Genomic DNA, 20,702 nt, shown 5'->3' on the forward strand with positions numbered 1-20,702 from the left:
GGCCGGGTCATACCTAAGACTTTAAAATTGGCAATCTAGTGGCTGCTCCACCCGGCGTCTGGCATTATGGGGTTAGTGCTAGGACTGGTTGGTCCGGTGTCAGAATAATGTGACTGGGTGAGACATTGAAGCCTGTGCTGCGACTTCTGTCTTGTGTGTGGCGCACGTTAAATGTCAAAGCAGCACCGCCCTGATATGGCCCTTCGTGGTCGGCTGGGCGTTAAGCAAACAAACAAACAAACAAACTGATCCAGAAGACTGAAAAATCCTTCAACAACATTGCTGTTTCTTCAGCTGATGCTGCATTCTTGAAAGAGACCTCTTATGTGAACATGATATTCAACAAAGAACTTGATGATGTTGGCATTGACTGGTCAAATGTGCATTCATGTTCTCAATTTTTAGGAACAGGTATCCGACTGACAAACCAGATTGTGATTGCACTTGAACAATTTAGAAAGAAAGAACATGTAAACATGATTTTGCTTCTGAATGGTTGAATGTGTTAGGGGAGGGGATTGAAATGTTCTAGATCACAGATTGCTAAGTCTGAAGAAAAAAGTATGATGCAGTACAAAACCTTACGCAAAGTTAAAGATAGGCGCCCTGAAGAACTTGAGAAGTTTTTGGTTCATGAATTTAGTGTGCAGTCAAACAGTTGCCAAGGAAGAAGTGTTTCCAACAAGAATCTGGGCAGCTCAAACCAGGAGCAAGAAAAGTTAGTCCATCACAGCACAGTTGAACCAGCAGGAATACTTGACAGTAGGGAAGAAAACCAGCATAGCATTAGCAGTCTGCAAGCTCAACATTCAGCTGCTACAATGGTTACGCTGGAATACCACAAAATACTACAGGAAGAGAAAGAAAAGGCAGAAAAAAAGCTTGAACATTTGGAGTACAGTAGAATCCGCTTAATAAGTCCATGTTTAATAAAGCCACCCGCTTTTTAAGGCCAATTTCTGGCTGCACGGATTTTCACCTATGTTTTATGCTTAAAAAAACCCCGCTTTATAAGGCCACCAACCCGCTTAATAAAGCCACTTTTGGGCTCGCGTTAGATGTGAAAAGCAGTAACAGTGAGTCTTTAATCGCTGTCTGATCACTCACAGCTAATCCATGAATGGTTTTCAAAACAACCTGAGACGTTTTGGCCAGCCTCTTGTGAGTTTGAAATCACGTTAATCACGTTAAGTGCAAGTCAGTGATCGTAAACAACTTTTCGTCCAGCCTCTTGTGAGTTTGAAACTTACGTTAATCACGTTAAGTGCAAGTCAGTGGTCGTAAACAACTTCAAACAGAAGTTTTTGTTCATATGAGTGAATGTTCATGATCGCATTTCTGTCACTGCCAACAATTCTTGGATAGAAAGGGGTTTAGTTTGAAATCCGGACACAAGCAACCATGGCCACCAAACGCAAGAGGACAGACATGACAACTGTGGAAAAGATGGCAATCCTAGAGAAGTTTAGAGCGCTGCCGTCTGTCTCTGTCAGGGAAGGTGCTGTAACTCTGGGAGTCTCCCGTGGGATGCTGACAAATTTGTTGAAAAATGAAGGGAATTTGCGTGAGACTGCATCTGGTCCTGTACCTGAAAGAAAACGTCAGCGACTTGGGAAAGACTGATGATGACGTCTCCATGACCATACCGTATCAGATACATGTATTTTCCTCTCGGATTTCAGCGCTTTGCTTTATTTGCTTATTTGTATTAAATCCTCTTGGATTTGAGTGCTTTTTCGCTTTATTTGCTTTATTTGCTCTGTTTGCCTGAGATCCTTTTAATAAGTCCACCCGCTTAATAAAGCCACTTTTGTCCTGCACGGAGGTGGCCTTATTAAGCGGATTCTACTGTATATTGTAGGTGGTGCAAATCTGACTACCACTTGGCAAACTAAGGACTTTGATGATTTGACTAATGCTAAAGAAAAACTGGACTTTTCTTAAACAAGTGCATGCCAATTTTAGTCAAGAAACTACAGCAAGAGAACAGAAATGTGAAGGAAAGCTTATCAGGAGTGAGAAACTCCAAACTCTACAGAAGAAGTGCAAATTTCAAAGCTACCCACCAAGGAGATCTTGTGCTAAAAAATATTCTTGAGCAAGAACTAAACATTTCAAAAGAGGAAGCTTTAATATCACTGGCGGCAGAAAAAGTTGCTGTGCAACAATAATCTTCAAAATTGAGGCAGAAAATTGAGCTTTTACAAAGTCAACTTGCAAGCATGACAGAGTAAGCTAATCAAGACATACTTTTTTCATTTAAAAAAAAATCAAAAATATCAAAATAAAATTAATGGTTTTTTTTACCTCAGATAAAAAACAGTCATGGTCTCAACGGAAGAAAAGACGTTCATTGTCTTGTTTGCTGTTCTGACAGTTCATTACAAACTGATCATTTTGGTATAAGGTACTTGCATTAGCTTAAACATTGAACCAGATTAAAACATTTCGAAGAAGACAAAATTCACGTTTTGTACAAAATATCTGTTTTTTCAAGACATTGCTATGTTTTCATTAAGCATGTAGAAATCCAAGTGTGTATCACTTATTAAGAGCTTTTAATACTGAACAAATGGATACCAAAAACAGCTTTGTAACTTTTAAAGCAAGAAAGTTATGGCAGACCAAAAATGACTCCCTAGTCGCCATTTTTCTCGACTTGACAAAACAGCACTTTTGGCATTTTTAATCAAAGATATCGTATTAACCAGTTGTCAGATGGAGTTGAAAAAAATTAGGCTTAGATATCATATCCTGCTCTTCCTAGAAAATGTATTACAATGAAAATGCATTGTATGATTTAGAGATGAAAGAGTTAGAAAATGGGCTCTTGCCCAGTTGTTAGGAGTAGCAGAGGGCTTATTTTGCTATTTTGTGCCATTTTTGTAGTTCCGTATTTCTATTACGATGTATTTCCTGTCAATGTATTTTGCATTATCAATCTGAAAAGTATATAAAGTATTCATAAACTCATTTTTGGACTCATGTAATTTGATTTGTGTGCTTGAGGCATGTCTGAATGTGCGGAAGAATGAGTCCAAAAATACGGATAAAAATCATAATTTTTTTTCCTCTCCAGCCCACCTTAAAAAAAAGTATTCCTGTGCTCAGAATCAAAAACTCTATTTGTTTAACTAAGTTTCATATGGGTTATTCAAAATTTGAAAATCACTTTGGAATACCTATTTTCAGATAGAGCACTCAATAACAATTTATTGTCCGTTAAAATGAATACATTAAAATGAAAAATTGTCTTTGACACGTCTTATAAAATTTACAGTGATATGTAATATGTCATGACTAATGTATACTTAGAAATGAAGATATACAACTTGTTTGAAAATGAAATTAGACAGTAATTAGCACACTGTTGGTATATTTGTGGCAAGTGCTTAAAAATGTGCCAAATTGGAACCATGGAAATCAGAACTTTAATATAAAACAATCAGGCAAAAAAGTGTGCCCTCTCATACATTTGGCTGCATTTAGATAATCTGCAAGTAAATTTTGTTTTCTCTCTCGGTTTTCGTGTTTACCTTAGTTCCCTTCTCCTTTCCCCTCCTTATCTCGGCCCTACTGTGGGCCACTGGACTCCAACACAAGAAGCAGGTCACCTCATATTCACCCCTTCCTCACTTCCCTGCCACAACCCTTACCTACTCTGTACATATTCTACTTGGTAGAACCTTGCCTGTGCCCCAAATTCTACTCCTTCCAAAATCCTGCTGAGGGTGCATCCTTTCATTGTAGCATGTATCTGCCTGCTTGTTCATTTGTTGTTGATGCACATCATAAAGAATCAGTATCTACATCCTACATTTTTGGTGCTGCCCTGAGATGACCCTATGTGGTTAAATCAACTCTCAAAATGTATTAGCATCTTCTGAAGTTGTAGGATTGTTTTGAACCTGTAACTTGTTGAGATAAGACACTGTAGGAAACTTACCAATACCTCTCTGATCTCGCTTGTTAGTTTGGCCACCAGCTTCTGTGAGTGGGGGTTTGACAGTTGAAGCGAACTCCTCACTGTGGAACGTGACGTCATGCATCGCAGGCTGGCTGCTGCTCGGTGTGGTCCCAACACCCATATCTGACTGAGATCGCTTATGTCCCTTGGTACCGGCTGCAGCGTCGCTTTTGGTCTCTGAGCTTGGTCGCCTTTGGTCTCTCACACCATGCCATGTACCTGACACAACCTTTCGACTCTCTTTGACAGGAATGTGAATTTTCTTTTGCACCTCACTGGTGACAGGCTTTGCTTCCAGTTCTAACTCGCCAGGAAAACTCTCTGACTTGCACTTCCTCAATGGAGCTTTCTTCACATCCCCACGGTCACAAGTGTCCAATGGAACCAAATCATCTGACACGCTGCTTTGATAGGGGGTAGAAGAGGTCATTTGGAATGGAGGTGAAGACCCATACTCCACTTCCATGAGCGGTGCAGGGTGTACACAGTCATAGAAACCGGTGATGTGTGGCAAAGGCGACATGGCAGCACTTGGAGACGATGACTGGGGGGGAGAAGTAGACATGGAGGTGTACACAGCTGATGCCAATGATCCACTTGAGGTATCTGCACAAGCACCTTCTCTCTTCAGTACAGTAGAAAATACAATCATACACAGAACTTAAAGGGCCCACTCCACTTCATGAAAGCAGTTTGCCTCACTGTCTTAGATCAGGCCAGGCTTTTACAAGGAATAAGACCACCCCTGCACTTCACCATATAGCACAAATTGACACCCTGACTGCTTGCTGTGGTGAGTTGGAATTTTTGCATGAATGAATTTCCCATAAAGGCACCAGAGCCTTTTATGAAATGTATGATTTAACAAGAAAACCAAATGCTTTTACGACTCCCTTTCGTCATGTCTCATTACATTGGAACTCCCCTTTTAAAACCCCCACCCCGAATAGAAGACTCCCTGGCTTTTAAGACACCCACGAACCCTAAACAAATAAAAGACTCCCCCCAAGACCCTGTTTTTTTAAAGATTGTTTTTTTTTGGTTTTTTTTGCTGCCCTGAACCAATGTACGCAGGCTACTACTACTAATGACAATAGTTGGGGCACAGGCAAGGTTCTACCAAGTCATGAGTAGCAGCCTTAGCTGGAGACGTAACCTACTTTAGGCCACCAGTTGGTATTATACAATGTCAGCGCTACGGCCTCCAAATGGACGGTCGGGCTTGGGGACTGAGTTGTAGCAGTTAAGTCATATTGAGAAGACTGTCGCTTGGTTGCCTACTGCGTTTGCCGGGTTTGGAAGACCCTTGACTTGTACTCCACTCCAAACAAAGAATATTACTTTGTAGTAACATGCCCATGCATCTCGCATTTACCGGACAAGCTCGCAAATCAATTCCTGTCCGTATAACTTTTACAATGTTAAAAACGTTACAATTTGTTGCTGCTACTAACAGAATAGATCTATCTTCCCAGCAAGAAAATTTCACCCGAGGAGGCATGCATTCGAAAATTCTTGCAAAAATAGTTTCAACGTTCGAATTTGCAGCCAGTTTTAATGAGATGCACTCACAAGATAAACAAGAACATGCCTGTGCAACTAATATGAAAACATATTTTGATTTGAAAGAGATATTTAGTTTACCACTCGCATTCCATACAATCGTTGGTTTTAGCGGCCGGTGGTAACGCTTTCCGGTGGTTCGGACCGTAACCTCTGACCCGGAAGTATCGCGCACGCACAAACTGCGGACGTCACACGGCTAAATAGGCTATTAGTTAACGGACTGATTCCCCCTTGCGGAGACAGACTTAACTACGCTATTGACTGTGAAGTTGCGGAGCCAGACTGAGTGAGCTTCCCCCCAGAGAGCAGACCACCGTCGAGACGGTCGACCCCCCAGAACATCACACGTTGAAGACTGACAAATCAACTACTCTTCAGGGAAGGAAGGAACAGGAACACTGAGACCAGGGTCACCATGAGAGCTCCAGACATGAAGGGCCACAGGAGCCAGGACAATCTTTTTAACTTTGGATGATTGAAGAGATGAGGATGATTATAATGATGCTTTTTTTTAACCTCTGTAAATTTACCCCAATCTTAACTATTTCAGACTTGATTTTTTGAAAGATTTTTAAAAGGGGGATTCCACTGTGTATATGAATCAAAAATAAAATATTTGCTTAATTGACCTGTATAATTTCATTTAGTTATCCAATCCTAAGAATATCCAACAGAAGCAAACTTGCCCAACCTCCACCCCCCCTTCCCACCACCATAACTGGCCTAATACTCAACACTCTCTAAAAATAGAAGGGAAAAAGAGAGAGAAAAACAACAACACAAAAACCATCGTTCATTTTTTTTACCCAGTTGCTGCCAAGTTGACTGGATTGATACTGGGCTTGCTGAGACAAAATATGTGTATTCAGACACTTGAGAGACCTCATTTTTGACACAATAACCATTACCACTTCTGGCAGTGACACTAGTAGGTTGCAAGGCGTTCAGTGCTATCGTTTAGTTAAACTTACACAATGTTGGGAATACCAGATCTTTTCATTTTTAAAAAGAACACACATTGAAAAACTTCTTTTTTTTAAAGCTCTGGTCTGGGTTGTTTCTTAAAGATGTACTTTATTGAATATGTAAGGTTTCCTTCTTTTTGTGATATTATTAAGGTACCAAGCTGGAATGCAATCCCATAGTCCGTCCGGGTTGAGTCAAAGATAATTGTGTGACAATCAAATTGATGACAAAATGAAGCTGCCTCAACTTGTGCAAACCGGCAAATATGACGTCATCAAATAGCCTTATCAAAAATCAGACAATGATTACACATTAAGCAAATGCCCTCAAAAATGTGGACATCGACTTTCATACAAATCCATTTGGTAGTTTCTGAGATATTCTGCACAGACAGACAGATACTCATATCTAGGGAGACAAACATCACCCTCCGGCCTCGTTAAATCATTCAGTCAAGTATTGACTGAATGTAAAAAGACCTTCCAGTCTTACTTGGCCAGTGCATGTCAGCAGACCCAATTGCAACCTTGAAACATTATCACATGTTTTGTATACAAGGAGATCACCAAACACATTAAGTGTGTCAAGCTTCCAAGCTCTTGCTTCTACCCCAACCAGATGGATGGAAGGACCATACACAGATGCTCCTAATTACCTACCAATTAGGCCTCACAAAATAAAAACAGCCTTTTGCAAAATGTGTATTTTACAGAACTGCTTGTCACCCCACCCCACTGACCCCGCTTCACAGTTTGCCCTTCAATCTCTCAGGGAACAAAACAACAATCTCTTGACATTTTAAACTGACTGTATCTGTCCATGGATAGCTGCCGTTCAGTGGAGGAGGGAGAAGAATCAAGGTCAGGGGCAGAGTGGCTCGGAGGATGAGGATCAAATGATGAACTTGTGTTGGCACCAGACATGGTGGGGTTATAATCACTCACTCTTGCTGGCCGGTGGGGTTGCAACTGTAACATGCACACACATTTTACGTAAAATATATGACATAACACGATGTTCTATAATACTGTTATTCCATAACCAAATGGCAATGCAGATTAGACCACACACACATGCTCTGATATTGCAATTCATACTTTACAAATGTATTTACTTTTAAGAAAAAATTGCGACCAAAACTTGACTCTAATGTAAGATATATCAACCGCTATTGTTACCATTATTAGCATCAATTGTTATTGTAACCATTATTAGCAACTGTTTACATTGCAAGGGTGCATCTGATAATATTTCCTAAAACTGAAAATAGGGGTACAGGGGCAACTAACCCCCAGATGCTTGTCATGGCATCATACATGGCTCGCCGAGACTACAATACGTTTGATTTATTCACGTGTCACGTGTTTCCGCCCAGCACTTCCTGGGAGCTAGCACATGGCGGCTAGAAGACATGTTAGAATCCTGATGAGTTGAAATTAAAGTTCTAAACTTGAACGGACCCGTTTCAGTATTTATGAGTGCATGGACAGCATGACATCATGACATGGTGGCAGCGACGGGATTAATCTTTGAGTGATTAGCGTGCGACATATCACAGAAAGACCAAGATGCCAGGATTCAAACCACCAGAAAATTTTGACTTTCGACAGCCAGCCAGGTGGCAAGCGTGGAGAGAGAGATTTGCTAGATTTCGTCTCGCGTCAAAACTCAACAAGGAGGACGGAGATGTACAGGTTAGCAGTTTTATTTACGCAATGGGGGCACAAGCGGAGAGCATTTTTAAACAATTTGCTCTGACAGCAGAACAACAGAAAAGTTTTGACATTGTGGCGCAACGGTTTGACACCCACTTCACCCCCAAACGAAATCTCATTCACGAGAGAGCGTTGTTCCACCAGAGAAGCCAACAACAAGGTGAAACTATCGAAGAATATGTTCGTGACCTGTTCAAGCTAGCAGAATTCACCGAGTTCCCTGACAGGGATAACACCATACGAGACAGAGTTGTCTTAGGTGTTACAGATCAGAACTTGTCTCAAAAGCTTCAGCTCGAACCAGACCTAGATTTGGACAAGGCAGTGACGATGGCTCGCCAGCACGAGCAAGTAAAGGCACAGATGGCAGAGCAGCGTGGCGTCAGCAGCAACGTGGACGAAGTCAACAAATCCAGTGTTGGCGGCAGCAGTTTCCAGAGAGGAAGAGGCCGTAACCATGGTCACCGAGGCGGCGCTCAAAGTTTCTCCGGCCATCGCGGCAGCAGCTCAAGTCATCGCGGCGGCAGCTCAAGTCAGCGCGGCGGCAGCACAAGTCAGCGCGGCGGCAGACAGTCAGGCCAACGTTCGTGCTACAAGTGTGGTAACAGTCCACACGAAAGAGGTACAGTCTGTCCAGCAATGGGGAAAACTTGTCGAGCCTGTGGTAAATCTAACCATTTTCAGTCTGTGTGCCGGTCCAAGCAAACACTGGACAATCTCACTAACTCTGAACAGGGCGAGAAGTTCTTTTTGGGTAGTCTAGAAACCACAGAAAACGAACCACCATGGAGAGTTTCCCTTAGCATAGGAAATAGGGTGGTCAATTTCAAAATAGACACAGGGGCTGATGTATCTGTCATTTCGGAATCTGAGTTCAAAAAGATGAGTCCAAGACCCAAACTTCACACTAGTCATGCCAAACTAGAGTCCCCGGGAGGTCCTGTTGAGAACATGGGTCAGTTTGTAGCGCAAACAAGCTTTAAGGGAAAGCGTACAACCTTCAGAGTTTACGTTTTGAGAGGGGAAACAGATAGTCTCCTCAGCAGGAGCACAGCTTTGAAGCTAGGTCTAGTTAAGAGGCTAGATGAAATGAACAACTTAGCATTTGGGGACATAGGCGTCCCAGTCAAATGTGATCCAATCAAGATCGTTCTGAATGAAGACGCAGAACCGTACAGCATTTCAGTTCCGAGACGCGTTCCGATTCCGTTGTTACCAAAAGTTGAGAGAGAACTTCAACGCATGCTTTCGGATGGCATCATAGAAAAGGTCACCGAACCGACAGACTGGTGTGCACCGATCGTGCCAGTATTGAAAAAGAATGGAAACGTTCGCATCTGTGTTGATTTGAAGCGTTTGAATCGGTCGGTCAAGCGGGAGCGCTACACACTTCCAACGTTGGAAGACATGACACACAAACTCGCAGGGGCGAAAGTTTTTACAAAACTCGATGCGACTTCCGGTTTCTGGCAAATTCCTCTACAGGAAGAGTCAGCAAAACTGACAACGTTCATGACGCCATTTGGAAGGTTTTACTACAAACGGTTGCCGTTCGGGATTTCACTTGCACCCGAAATCTTCCAAAGAACCATGGAAGACATGCTTCAAGGCATAGACGGAGTCGTTTGCTTCATGGATGATGTCGTTGTCAGTGGCGACTCTGAGGCAGAGCATGATGAACGTCTCAGGCAGGTTCTAGAGCGCGTAAGACAGGCGGGGCTCAAGCTGAACAAAGAAAAGTGTGAGTTTCGGAAAACGAAGCTTGACTTTCTGGGTCACACGATCAGCCAAGACGGCATTCAACCTGATCTGTCAAAGGTCAAGGCTATCATAGAGATGACAGAGCCTCAAGACGTGAGCAAGTTGCGTCGGTTTCTCGGGATGGTTAACTACCTCGGTCGGTTCATTCCAAACCTCGCGGACATACTTAAGCCACTGAACGCGCTTCTTCACAAAGATACACAGTGGATCTGGGATAGTGAACAGCGACAGGCGTTCGAGCAGGTGAAAAAGAGTATCACAAACGCACCAACGCTGGCGTTCTACGAGTTAGGTCGCGAAACAGTCGTGTGTTCAGATGCAAGCAGCTATGGCTTAGGCGGAGTCCTATACCAAGTGTATGAAGGCGAACTCAAACCTGTCGCGTTTTGTTCGCGAACACTCACATCAGCAGAATGCAAATACGCGCAGATCGAAAAAGAATGTCTTGCTGGGGTCTACGCGTGTGAAAAATTTCAAAGGTATCTTACAGGGTTACCGGAATTCAAGCTGATTACAGATCACAGACCTTTGGTTCCGCTGATTAACAAAAAGGATCTCACAGACACTCCTTTGCGGTGTCAGCGTATGTTGATGCGACTGATGCGTCACAACGTTGTCGCGGAATATGAACCAGGGAAAAATCTGGTTGTCGCCGATGCTCTGTCCAGATCTCCACTGGCAGAGACAGAGAGTCCAGAACAGAACACACTTGAAACAGATGTTCAAGTACATGTAGACGCGGTTCGCGCATCGTGGTCGGTCTCAGATGAAAAGCTAGAAGCTCTCAGAAAAGCAACACAAGAAGACGTTACGCTTCAAACAGCGTTAGAGTACACGCGATCGGGCTGGCCGCAATACAAAGAAGACGTGAAACTTGCGGCTCGTGAGTTTTACAGTGTCAAAGATGAACTGAGCGATCATGATGGATTACTAGTCAGAGGGTCAAGGATAGTAATCCCATTCTCCCACAGAAAAGATATTCTGGGCAAAATTCATGACGGGCATCAGGGCATTCAAAAATGCAGAGAAAGGGCAAACCAGTGTGTTTGGTGGTCAGGCATGGGTCAGGAAATCAAGGAAATGGTGGGGAGGTGTAGACATTGCTTAGAAAGCAAACCAACACAGCGAAAGGAACCTTTGATTACTTCAAAGTTACCTGAGTACCCATTTCAGAAAGTAGGGGTAGATCTACTAGCATTCAGGGGAGAGAACTACCTGTCATACGTAGACTACTACTCTCGCTTCATTGAGATTGAGCAGTTGTCCAGGGAAACAGCAGAAGAAGTGATCGGCAAGCTGAAAGACTTGTTCTCCAGACACGGGGTTCCAGAAATTGTGGTGTCGGACAATGGTACCCAATTCACGTCGGAAAAGTTTCAAGACTTCAGACACTCGTGGGGCTTCACGCACGTGACAAGCAGTCCACGGTATCCCCAGAGCAATGGTGAGGCGGAACGATCTGTGCAGACGTCCAAAACAATCTTGAAACAAAGCGATGTTGCCTTAGCCTTGCTATCCTACAGGGCTACCCCAATCCCATCACTTGGTGCAAGCCCAGCCGAGTTGGCGTTTGGGCGACAGCTTAGAACTCGTCTCCCAAGTCTCCCCAAATCCCTCATACCCCAAACACCTGTGGCGAAGGATTTCAAAGAACGGGACAGACAAGCAAAGCAGCAACAAAAAGAGAACTATGACCGTAGACACGGTGTCCAGTCTCTTCCCACCCTCGAGCCGGGTGAGACTGTCAAAATAAAGATCGACGGCGAAGACGGATGGCGACAGTCCGGACGTGTAGTTGAGCAGTGTGCCACTAGATCGTACGTGGTTCAAACACCGACAGGTAGACTGAGACGAAACAGACGACACCTTCGTCGGGCTCCAACTGGCGAAGAGGTGCAGATTCGAGATGAAACTGTTCCAAAATCTCCTGCGGCAGGTGATTCTGGCGGCGCAGAGACCGTTGAACTTGAACTGCCAGATCCTCCAGATGTTGAAACTTCTCCTGTTCGTACCAGGAGTGGCAGGGAAGTCAAACTTCCACTACGGTTTCAGTGAAAACATTTGTTTCCATACTACGCGAAAGAGTCAGTGTAGTCACTTCTAGTCACATTCACTTTGGTGTGAAGTTCTGGTGCTTTTGTTTAAGTTTTAAGTCAGAGACACTGATGAGAGACTCAGTGCCCTGTTTGAGTCATTGTGTAGTTAAGTGTGCAAAAGGAACTTGCTTACATAACAAGAAATACTTTTAATTTCTGTCGTTAGAAATGTTAAACTTAATTAAAGTAAAAATATTCAACTTAAAAAGAAAAGTGTCCATTTAAAGAAAGGGGGATGTCATGGCATCATACATGGCTCGCCGAGACTACAATACGTTTGATTTATTCACGTGTCACGTGTTTCCGCCCAGCACTTCCTGGGAGCTAGCACATGGCGGCTAGAAGACATGTTAGAATCCTGATGAGTTGAAATTAAAGTTCTAAACTTGAACGGACCCGTTTCAGTATTTATGAGTGCATGGACAGCATGACATCATGACAATGCTGATGACAATTCATAGAATGAAATTGAAATTAAATGGAAGCAACAGAAGGTATTTTACAACACTACACAAATACAGTGATCATTCTTGAAGATGGCGCCTGTGACAGTATCTACGGGGTTTACACACACCACAAAAGGGCTGGTTTCATTTTCAGCTATCGATAATAGGCGCACGCAATAAAGTTTTAAAAATGTTATGAATTATTTCCCGAAATTTTTGACAAACAAAATTTACGTTTCTGCCAATAATCAAAAAAAGGTTTCCGCCGCCCAACTGAAGCAGATGCACCCTTGACATGCCATGTAAAACAATAAACAGTCAACCCTGTCTATAAAGACCACCTAAGGGACTGAGAAAAGGTGATCTTTATAGACAAGTGGTGTTTATGGAAAGGTTTGCCATTGGGCAAACACCCCACTGCCCAGAAACACACGCAAGTAAACCTTCCCTGCACAGAAACACTCTTTCACAATTGTCACACTTCACACACACACACACACACACACACTATAGGCACACATGCACATGTACATCTGATAAATGGAACAAACTTGTCTCTTTTTATAAGTGTGAACAGCTCAGATCATGGGTCCATGAAGTGTTCCACAGATGGTCAAAAATAAATTAAAAAATATTGCTCTTTAAGTGGTACTGCACTGTTGCTTAGTGTCTGTAGGAAGCTACAAGGTAAAAATAGTTTCAGAAAGACCTTAATTTCCTTTGATGTGGAGAGGGAGAAAAGTGTGCTGACAGTCTTGGTTGAGCAGAGCTGGAGTGCCCAGTCTTCAGTCCAGCTGCATACTTTGTCAATGGTGTTCTGCATGCGGTGAACAGCTGCTGTTGTTGTGTGTTCCTTGGTACACCTTACTGCGAAATCATCTGCATGCAGGGTGTTTGAGACATGCCTTGGCGCTGTGGTTGTGATGTCATTTATGTAGACGAGAAAGAGGGTTGGGGAAATGACTCCACCGTGGGGAACGCCCGATCGAAGTTATAACATGACACGTGATGCCTCAGTACTGTGGATTTCAACTCTCTTACTCTGAGGGCCTGGGGCTTCTGTTGTTTATGTCCAGCAGACAAGAAAACAAAGAACATCGAGCAATTTTGTGTTGGCATCCTCCCCTCTGTATGCAAGAAAGTAAACGTACCCCACTCAACCCCCCCCCCCCCCCCCCCCATCCCCCAACTGGGTACGCGTGTAATCAAGTTAACACGACCGACACCACTCAAATCTTCTGTCCCACTGCGCTGCCACAGTATGACCTCTGTACCAGGTGCTTGTTTGTTTGTTTGTTTGTTTGTTTGACGCCCAGCCGACCACGAAGTGCTGCTTTGACATATAACGTGCGCCACATACAAGACAGAAGTCGCAGCACAGGCTTCATGTCTCACCCAGTCACATTATTCTGACACCGGACCAACCAGTCCTAGCACTAACCCCATAATGCCAGACGCCAGGCGGAGCAGCCACTAGATTGCCAATTTTAAAGTCTTAGGTATGACCTGGCCGGGGTTCGAACCCACGACCTCCCGATCACGGGGCGGACGCCTTACCACTAGGCCAACCGTGCCGTACCAGGTGCTGGCCTAGCTGTTCTGCTATCTATTTGGTTATGGTGAACATGTGATGAGTCTCATCGTCTGTCCACACATTACAGGTATAACCTACAGTTCGGACCGTAAATGATTGTCAGTGTCCACGTTTTGCAGGTGTTCACTTAAGAGGGTGCATTTATTGTTGAAAAACACTCTGTGCCGAGCAAATGTGTCTGTACATGTCAGGTGTCCACTCACGCAGGGGGCAGTACATTGCACAGACTGCTGTACTCACTAGCTTAGGGTTGATGTCTGCCAGATTGACCACTTTGTTTGATTCCACAGCACGTAGACATATCAACATGGCTGTCACATACTCCTCACTCCTCAAGAAGGCTCCCTCTGAAACACAACACTGAGACAATCAAACAACTCTCAAGACAAACTAACAGGTACACAAGTCACAGTACTAGCCAACCAAACTGGATTTTCCTTGAATTCAAGACATTTTTCAGGTACAGAGAAGTGCTTTGTAAAGACCCAGTATGTAAATATCGCCCATTCCCTAATCTCACTATTCAAACATAAATCCTGTGCATTAGGTAATTATTAGCACATAACAGTTTTCAACACAAAAATAGAACTGTTATCAGGCTTTTTTCTGACATAGCAGTGACCTTGAAATTTAATGGATGTTAACCAAACTTTATGAGCAAGTCTCTGAAATGTACAACTTTTCTATCATTTTTGTATACTGTGTGGAAATGACAGACGGTAGAGGTCAATCAATCTTAAACAATGTACAGTCGAACCCACCTAAAACGAACACGCTAGTTACGAATTTTGACTTATAACGTATTAGTTTTAAGTTCCCAACTGAATACCTCTTTCTTCATGCTTAAAAAAAATACTTGAAACGAATTCTTTGTAACGAATTTATGCTTATAACGAGCACTTTTTGGATTCCCAAGCATGCATAATGTCTGTAATTTACTCACGCTTATGACGAAATCTTTAAACTCGTCCCGAGATCGACATATCATGTCATTTGCATAACGAACCGGGCTTTTAACAAACACGTTTTCATCGCCCCAGAGCCCCTTCGTCTCTAAAAGTCACAAGGCTACAAGGATCTGCATGTGAGGCGAGATCAAAGACAGGTCCATTGTGATGACTGGGTGGCCTTCTTTATAGACACTGACCTTCTTCCCAGGGGTCATTGACCCAGTTTTAGCTATGAGAGGTGGTTCCCCTTTCATATGAGAGGAAACACTTCCTGCACCCGGGTCAGTGACGAGTTTAACCTATGGGGAGTTTAACCTATGGGGCGGTCTCTTTGATGTCTTGAGAGGAAACTTGGCCAGGGTAGTACATGCACCAGAACTGGTGGACACCATGAAATCGGAGATTGATCAGAATGTACATGTACATGCTTTTACACGACTTTTTAAATTTTACTTCTAAAATTGTGACAGTAAAAAAATCAATCAATTCTCTTAATGCGAATTTCGGTTAAGACGAATTTATTTCCCGATCCCCAGTGATTCGTCTTAAGCGAGTTCGACTGTATGACTATGAGGGTCATAAGAGCTGATAAACTAGCAAAATTTGAAAGCCCTGGCGAACATTCAAGAAAAACAAATGACAAAGTTCTGACTGGAAAAGTGGTTCGAAATCTATAACCTAATCAGCTTTTTACATTTAGTAGTTTTGTTTTAACATAGAGGGGGAATCGAGACGAGGGTCATGGTGTATGTGTGTCTGTGTGTGTGTGTGTGTGTGTGTGTGTGTCTGTGCGTGTGTGCGTGTAGAGCGATTCAGAGTAAACTACTGGACCGATCTTTATGAAATTTGACATGAGAGTTCCTGGGTATGATATCCCCAGAAGTTTTTTTCATTTTGTAAAAGTTGAGGCAGCACTGTCACACCCTCATTTTTCAATCAAATTGATTGAAATTTTGGCAAAGCAATCTTCGACGAAGGCCGGACTTTGGTATTGCATTTCAACTTGGAGGCTTAAAAATTAATTAATGACTTTGGTCATTAAAAATCTGAAAATTGTAATTAAAATTATTTTTTTATAAAATGATCCAAAATTACATTCATCTTATTCTTCATCATTTTCTGATTCCAAAAACATATAAATATGTTATATTCGGATTAAACACAAGCTCTGAAAATTAAAAATATAAAAATTATGATTAAAATAAAATTTCCGAAATCGATCTAAAAACAATTTCATCTTATTCCTTGACGGTTCCTGATTCCAAAAACATATAGATATGATATGTTTGGATTAAAAACACGCTCAGAAAGTTAAAACGAAGAGAGGTACAGAAAAGCATGCTTTGCAGCACAGCGCAACCACTACCGCGCTAAACAGGCTCGTTAATTTCACTGCCTTTTGTACGAGCGGCGGACTACGGTCATTGTGAAAAAATGCAGTGCGTTCAGTTTCATTCCGTGAGTTCCACAGCTTGACTAAATGTAGTAATTTCGCCTTACGCGACTTGTTGTTCTGTAACCTCAGACAGCAGCCCTGCATGTTTGAAAATTCAATGCAAACCAACACATACCTGCTTTTCACCAGATGTCATGAATATAAACCAAGCTTCTTTCAAGAATATGTCAAGAATCAAATAGGTGTTAAAATGATTAACTGGTCATTGTCAACACTGTATTAAGCTATCAATATCATTAATGCAATGTAAACAATTTTAACTGTGGACTTTGAAGGCATACATACATGTATCTGTTAAGTGCTCAGGTTTATCTGCTTTGCTCCTGGTGATAACAGTTCAGAAAATATGCTAATGCTTGATAACAGCAGTAATTAGAGCACAAGTGATGAGACCTGTACACACTAGTTGCCTTTGTATCAATGACTGTAACTAGTGTAAGCATTAAGAAAATAATCACAACGTATACGACCACATCACCCCTCTTCTTCAAACCCTACACTGGCTGCCTGTTCAACAGAGGATTCAGTTCAAGATCTCCACACTCTGCCTTAGAAACTTTGATCTATCGTCCCCTAGCTATCTTTCTGACCTTCTTGATGTCTACTCCCCCTCTCGCTCCCTAAGATCCTCCGCAGACACCCGCCTTTTTAGGATACCATCAGCACGCACCAAAACATATGGCCAGCGCACCTTCTCATACCAGGCCCCATCCATCTGGAACCAACTCCCCACTCACTCAGGCACTCCACATCTATGCAATCATTCAAAACCTCATTCAAAACACACCTCTTCCCTCACTAGTCTGTTAATGACCACCCATCCCCCTCTCCTGCTGGTCCTTAATCTGTCTCTTCTCTCTCCTTCTTCTTCCCTTTCCAGCTCTATTCTTCTTCTCTCAACTAACTTTATGTATCCAATAATTTATTTATTTATTTATGACTGTTTTTCCGTCTTCAGAATGCATGTGCCTGTAGTTGGTATGAGTGAGTGCGTCGCGTTCTCGCTGTGCGTCTGTCTGCGAGTGTATGAGTCCGAGTGTCTTGGTCCTTGTCGATTTGTGTTTCGTATAATGTTCACTATGTATTGTATATTTTGTAAGCGCCTAGGGCTAAATTTAGATTAGGCGCACAAATGTTCATAATAATAATAATAATAATATGGGTCGTTCTACAAAGCTGTGTACCACGAGAGGGTCATGACTTTAGAGTTAGATTTCGGAATGTTTCTCTTGCTTCTCGAATGATATAAGGATATCAACAGACTGCAAATTGACCAAAGAGATAACGATAATAAAATCAAGAAGATCGTTAGGTTGGTTAGTGTTTTGTATGAAAGCAAACACAGAAAATGACGTCAAAATGGCGTTTTTATTGTGACATTGCTTACATCTTGTTTTTAAGTATCCGTGTGGCTGCCAATGAAATGCGACCATGAAACCCCCAACATACATCTTCGTTGTGTTTTGTGCTAGTGTTACATATGCACTTAGCTGTTTGCCCTTACGCATGTTTACAGTGTGCATTTGGAATGTTCAAAAATAACGGTTGCCTACGCAACATTTGGTTTATAAAACCAACCGCGAACTACGTGAACGTGTCTATAACTTCTGTACGCACGAATATGTGACTGTGTGTAATATCAGGCATTACTGATGTGTAGTGAACGTGTTAGAATGTGCGCCGTGTCAATTTGATCCGATTTGAATGTGATTTTGCCTTTCGCGTGTCGCCACTAAGCTTCGTTTATATTTGGTCTGGTTACGCTGGATCGTTAAAAAATGATATTTGTCACTTAGCAACGCATCAAAGTTCAAACTTGGTGTTTCTTTTGCATGCAATGTTCTTCAACATCGCTGACAGGTTTTTCCATAAAAAAAGTCCCATTAACTTTTTGAACGGAGCAGGCGTGGAGCGTTTTATGAGTCGTTACCAACGAGGGACGAATGTTACGAAGGCAACCTTTCGCGACTCTTCGCTCTTAAAGTTAATATTTTTAAAAAGTTCGACATTTTAATGTTTTATTTTGTGATATACCTGCTCGGTGTCTCTTTGTCAAGTCTTAGGCTATTCTTTGTAGTCTAATCCTGTTCCAGTTAAGGTAAAAAAAACGTTGAATTTTCATCAAAATTTGAACACACTGGATCGACTAGGTTTTTTCTTTCGGAAAACGATAAATCGAAGAAAATCAGATTAAATGCTGTTGCGAAGTAGAGAGAAAGAAATCCTGTGTCTGTGAAGCTGATTTCCTTGTTAGTGGGCATTAAGCACACACAAAAAGCAGTCCCTTCAAACTGCCTGGTGATACTCATCCTGAACTCAGGTCAAAATGTGTTTGGCTCATTCTCTCCCTGACAGGATGCCTTGAGTTTCCTTGTCTGGCAAGGAAACCAATTTTTTATTTTTTTTATTTTTACATATTTAGAGCTTTTTGTAATGTATTATTGATATAAGCAGATTCGCGATCGTCGATAATGATTTTTCATGGTGTTTTGTACTTTTTAAATTACAAAGGAATTGATATGTAAGACAGTTTCAAGCGAGCTATTTTTCGCGGCTGTATTTACTGTGCAAACAACTCTAAATATGGCAAAAGTGTCACGTGATAATCAACCGTTTGGTTTCGGCGCTCACTGGAGCAGACGATTTTTTCTGTAACCTGCAGTTGACATTGATGAAACCATATATTACGGTCTCCTTCCGGCAGCAGTCCCAAAATTTCGACTTGTTGGCTCACGTAAGTGTAGCCTATGCGATGCTAACTTTTGTCTGTCTGTGCGTGCGTGCGTGCGTGCGTGCGTATGTATGTATGTCTGTGGTAGAAACTTTAATATTTGAAGACGTCATATTACATTGACGTCACATTATCGACGTACGAGGGTTAGACGTCACGCGATGGAATTACTGAAAGTCTCGGTGATTGTTATTTTGAGCGGGCCGAGACTAGTTGGCAGTCGTGTCCATGTAAGTAGGCTGCATGCAGACAGACAGATCTAGATCTAGTGTCTCGCTTTCTTGCACAGTTTCACCTATGCTCTTTCTGTGTGTGTGTGTGTGTGTGTGTGTGTGTGTGTGTGTGTGTGTGTGTGTGTGTGTGTGTGTGTGTGTGTGTGTGTGTGTGTGTGTGTGTGTGTGTGTGTGTGTGTGTGTGTGTGTGTACTGTGTGTGTGTATGTGTGACGGAGTGATTGAGTTTGTGTTACTGTTTGTCGATTTCTTACGTGAGCCTTGAAGGCTTCGCCTCTTGTTGGCTCACGAAGTGTAGCCTATGCGATCGTAACTTTGTCTGTCTGTGCGTTTGTGCGTTTGTGCGTGTGTGTGTGTGTGTGTGCGTGTGTATGTCTGTGGTAGAAACTTTAACATTTCCGAGTCTATGTGTGAGTGGTTATCCAAGACTATGGATAAAGCTCGCATAAGATTACGTCACGGTCAAAAGTGTTTGACGTCAATTAATGCATCATGACGGCATGCCTCCCTGTACATAGTCTCGCGAACACTGATCTCAAATTAGATCAGTGCTCGCGAAAAACATATGGGAGATAACTCTGTATTTTTGTTTTGATAGATTCGCATAGGACTGTAGCGTCCGGTCAGAGAGACAACTGGCTATAGCAGGGATGCAAACAAAAAAAACAAAAAAAGAGGAAAAGTGGCGGGGGTCTGGGTTTTACTAAATTTACTTTAGAAAAATTACTGCTTATAGACTATAGAGTTTAGTACCACTAATATTTTTACCAAATGAACAGTCATTAGACTAGAGTGTTCTGTCTTCTGATCATTGAAAATATGGACAATCATATACTTGTACAAAGCAGCCACATGACATTACTTGGAGAGAGAGGGACAGGGAGACAGAGATATGTTGACTCACTCTGTCTGCAAGCTGTATCAATCCATGGCACTGACAAGATGACATTGGCAAGTCACAAAGTCTGTAATGGCAACTGTAAAAATCCCTTTGCTTTGGATGTATTTGAAACTTTAAAACTTTGTCTCTGACAGACAATTAAAAAAATGGTTGTGTCTTAGCAGTCATAGTCTCAAATCCCTGGCACACAATGCAGATCTTATATCCTTACTGTCACTGAAGCCACTAAACACCTTCTCTAAACTCTTGGCACAAATGAGCTTGAAGGCATCTGGACTTATTGTCTGTGAAAAATCTAAACATTGTCACTCAACACCTTGC

The 20,702-nt window shown here is 42.3% G+C and overlaps 1 protein-coding gene across 9 annotated transcripts in view; it reads right to left on the reverse strand.

The window, feature by feature from the left end:
- Nucleotides 1-20,702, reverse strand: part of LOC138983687 (run domain Beclin-1-interacting and cysteine-rich domain-containing protein-like) — a 220,106-nt gene that overhangs the window by 174,727 nt on the left and 24,677 nt on the right. For 7 of the 9 annotated variants that reach the window (XM_070356972.1, XM_070356969.1, XM_070356971.1 and 4 more), the window contains exons 4-6: nt 14,352-14,458; nt 7,308-7,467; nt 3,947-4,573 (exon numbers count right to left, since the gene is read on the reverse strand). In XM_070356972.1, the coding sequence (XP_070213073.1) occupies nt 3,947-4,573; nt 7,308-7,467; nt 14,352-14,458 (894 nt within the window). The remainder of the gene's footprint in view (nt 1-3,946; nt 4,574-7,307; nt 7,468-14,351; nt 14,459-20,702) is intronic. The other 2 variants (XM_070356968.1, XM_070356975.1) reach the window with 2 other exon arrangements.

The sequence above is a fragment of the Littorina saxatilis genome, linkage group LG13 (genome assembly GCF_037325665.1).
Source record: "Littorina saxatilis isolate snail1 linkage group LG13, US_GU_Lsax_2.0, whole genome shotgun sequence".
NCBI classification, from domain to species: domain Eukaryota; kingdom Metazoa; phylum Mollusca; class Gastropoda; order Littorinimorpha; family Littorinidae; genus Littorina; species Littorina saxatilis.